We start from the raw sequence: 4,149 nt of genomic DNA, 5'->3' as shown, positions 1-4,149 counted from the left end.
TTTGTGGAAATGTGTGTATTTGCATGCTTAAGTGGGCTCTGATTTATATTGTGCCAAGTACCATTACTGACAATTAGGTATGCTTTGAAATGAAATTTTGACTTAGAAATATATGTGGCATATATTCTACTCCAATTTAAAAACAAGCTTATGGGAAACTTTTAAAAAAATCCACAAACCTTGCTAACATCTAAGAACTGTATAAATCGGTTTATAGGGTTTTTTTTTCTAGCATAGAAATAATGTTCACATCTCTCAACTTTTGAACATCCAATAGTTTTAAACCTCGTTATTTCATGTCAAAACAATAATAATCATAATGGCAGCTCACAAGTAGAGAGTGCTTTCTTACTAGATGCCATGCTATGTACAAAATGCTTTATGTGAGTTATCCTTTCACCCTACTTTAAAATCTCCACAGCCAAGCTGCCTATTTAATATGTATCTAAGGGAAACCTTCATGTTCAATTGGTATCACATACACACACACACACACACACACACACACACACACACACACACAGAGAGAGAGAATAAGCCCTTATGAGGAAAAGAAACAAGGAGAACAGAGTCTTTAAAAAATAACCACCTAGGATTCATGTGACAGATCTAGCAAATTCTTTTTATTTACATAGAAATGTGTATGCATACTTTCTCTATACACAGAAAATTCTAAGTATATATATATACATATATGATTCCCACATATTTTACAATAAATAATATTTTACTCTTGTTTCTAGGTGAAAATAAAAAGATGTCTCAAAATATTACTCACTTACCACAAAATTACAAAAACACATGGTGAACTCAGAGCAAGAACTTCAAGCCTGCATTACCACACACTAAGCCTAGTACAATTTTTACAAAAGACAAAAATTGAACACTGCAGATATTACCAGTAAAAGGAAAGAAATGAAGATATAAAATAGAGAACAGAGCTCTTGGTTTTTTGAACAGTGTGGTAAGACTACTTCTTGTTGTTTAGGACTTATCTTCCTTTAGTCCTCAATTTAATGTTTTACTTTAATTAATATTTTACAATAAGAAGGGAGAAAGACGTTAACATCTATTGTAAAATGACTGACAATTCCATGAGCGTCCTGAGTTCTAGAAGCCTTTTTTCTGGTCAACTAGACCCCTCTTTCTGTTCTAATTTAATGATCATCCAGTTCTACCATGTAGGATTGCTATTCACCCCCACAGGAAAGATGAGAAGAGCACTGACTGTGAAGTGACATTAATTTGGAAGTCATTTCAAAAGTCTGGTAAGCCAGGTATCTTGCTTGTCAGCACTTAATAATTAGAAATGTTTAAGCATAACTCTCTATTTCCACTTAGAGTTTGATCTCTTATTCAAATATTAACTAAATGCAAGGAGAACTTAATCTGGGAGGCTAGAAATAATGAATCCATAATCCTGAAATTTCCTCCCTCCACTTCCCACTTTTGCTTTCTATTCTAGTCTAGGAAACAAGCACTTTCTCTCAACTTCAGAGTTGTTCTACACATGTATGAAGAATCACATTACTGAATGAATTGAAAAAAGCTCTAAGCTATAGGATGCATACAAATTTTGTCATTTTTTGATTCATCCCACAGCATTTGAATTTATCAGAAGAGTTTAAAAGCATCATGATTTTTGTTGTTGTTGAACAAACTTATTCTCAGATTTGCTTTCCCATTACATCAGTATTCAAACTCAGAGGGGAATCATAAGAATGGTGACCAACACAGGGCTAAGTGCTTAATCACATTCCACGCAACTCTAGCTCAGATGATAAGGAACTTGGTTCCACTGTGGCACTGTAAGTTCACACACGAGTTTTGAAACAAATTTTACCCTTTTTTCTCTCATATCAATAACAGCACAGATGGATGGGGAAAAGATAGAAATATAAAAAAAAGTTCCAATGTCAAAAACAATTCATCTATCAAATACAATCTTTTCCTTTACCGCATCTGCTATTTCTGCGGTAACCTTCCAAAACATATTTCAAAGGCAGGCTCATTTCAAGAGCAATGTTTATCACATGCATAATTTTGTTCCTTCTTGTCACATATTGCTATCATTGATGTTTCTTTCAGAGAAACAATAAGATTTCTAGAACTTAGTCACCTTGCATGAAAGTGATGGTTTCATAAACAGTTTAACTTTTTAGGTAAAGGTACCTATGATAGAAACAAACAAATCTCACATTTAAAGATGTCTCTTTTTCTTTTTTTAAATTTGAAAACTTGATAGGGAACTATTGTTCACTGCCATAAACAAAAGGGATCCTTTACCATAAAGAGCTGGGCTTGTTTCTTGATCATTCTAATCAAATATATATGTATACACACACTTATCCCTCATTTCCACCACAACAGGAAGGTCAGCCGGAAGATAAGTATGGGGTCTCACTATGGTAATTGTAGTCAGGGCACACCTTTTGCACGAGTTTATAATCAACACTGTAAAAGGCAATGTAAATGCAAATGACCTTGAAGGGCTTGGAGCACAACCAAGACACATGGCTCTGAGTCTGCTCCTGGTAGCAGATCTTGGATGGGTCAAAGTTGCACAGGGCGGTCTTTTTCGCCCGATCTGTTTTTTCATACTCAATGCGACAATTGAAAGATTTAGATTCCTTGGTCTCCAAGGTAGACTGGGGAGAAACTTCAAATTCCACCACTTTGGAGGGTGGTACCAAGCTCACTGAAACATTGCCCAGGCCTGTTGAATTATGTCGGAAATACACACTGAAGGTTCCATTTCCATGGTCAACAATTTTCCCTGTGATGAGGAGATTGAGTTTGACAGTTTTAATGTTGGAATGAAAGTCACCCCATCCAAACATTTTCTTAAATTTTCCTGTTTTCACTATTGGCCTCCGTTTAGTTCTTGCCAATGGCTCCTGAACCTCCGTGATGTTGGCCAGCCAATCCCAAAAGTTTTCCATGCTGTCTGCATACGCCATGGGGCCGGGCTTGGGCACCGGAGACTGTTTAACAAACAGGCGCAGGGGACTGATGATCCTTGAGTGCACCACGTTGCCGACCAAGGTCCCTGGAGCATCTTTGTCTTCCCAATCCAGCCCCTCCGTGGCATGCACCACTTCCTTACTGTCACAAAATAGCTGTTTGAAAAGAAGAAAGAGAAATAAACTTTAGGTTAATGCCGTGACTGCGGACTCAAACTGAAATCCAACCGCAAGGGAAATTCTTTCAATATTATTTAGATTCTTGTTCGACAGCATTTCACACACACACAGCCGGGCTCAACAGTGTAACAAGATGAGCATTTAATTCAACCGATGGAAAACTGTGAGTATGAAAATTTAAAACGGTGATGTTAAGAACAAAGTATGTCATTTTAATGGGTTGATGTGGTTTTAGTCTCTGTTTCCTGATCTTCACAATGCTAATTTTCCAGGTTGGGGGAAGTAGTATATTTTGACTTCTCGTTTGATATAATCATTAAGTTGTCAACTCTTTTCTTTCAGGTGGAAGACAAAAATAGAATGCTGAAGGTATCTACCAAGGAGCTAAAAACTGTCAATGATATTGATAAGTCTTTTAAGTATATTTGGAAATATTAAGGTGATTATTACGTTCAAAGGTTTATAACATGCAATTTCATAGCTCTTTATATAATTCTGTCTCAAACTCTGTAACAAAAAAGGCATGTGATGAGGATTAGAAAGTTCTACAAAATTTTTAGTCGAAAAAATATAAGTAAAAATTTAGTTGCCTTTATATAAACAGAAAGTAATGTAGAGAGGTATATTTTGAATTAATAGGTTGTATAGGAGTTAATAAATTTTATTACAACTGAATTATATCTTAAAATAATTGCTAAGAAAATGTCATGTGCATGTGTTTTATGGGTTTCTCAGTATTTTGGTTCAAATCATAGGCACTGAAACATAAGACTTTATATTTGATTTTTCTTTTTCTTCTTTTTACAGTACAAGAGTCCCCATGTTTACTAAAAATAATTTAGTTAAGTAGATATGGATTTTAAGGGACAGAATCATTATATATGATGCTGTTGCATGGAGTGAATATTTATGGATGATTTATAAAAAGTCTGGAAAATAGAGGTTTCTAGTGGAAACCACAGCCTCTTATCTCTAACGGCACAAATTACTCTTGTAATGATTCTCC

General features: G+C 35.3%; 1 protein-coding gene across 1 annotated transcript; it reads right to left on the bottom strand.

The window, feature by feature from the left end:
• Window positions 1–601: 601 nt before the first annotated feature.
• On the bottom strand, window positions 602–3,288 carry NXPH2 (neurexophilin 2). Its single transcript, XM_033231632.1, has one exon. The coding sequence runs from the start codon at window positions 2,958–2,960 to the stop codon at window positions 2,376–2,378; it is 585 nt and encodes a 194-aa protein (XP_033087523.1). The 5' UTR covers window positions 2,961–3,288; the 3' UTR covers window positions 602–2,375.
• Window positions 3,289–4,149: the final 861 nt, after the last annotated feature.

The sequence above is a fragment of the Trachypithecus francoisi genome, unplaced genomic scaffold (genome assembly GCF_009764315.1).
Source record: "Trachypithecus francoisi isolate TF-2019V2 unplaced genomic scaffold, Tfra_2.0 Lachesis_group13, whole genome shotgun sequence".
NCBI lineage: Eukaryota > Metazoa > Chordata > Mammalia > Primates > Cercopithecidae > Trachypithecus > Trachypithecus francoisi.
This window is presented reverse-complemented; position numbering and strand designations above follow the sequence as displayed.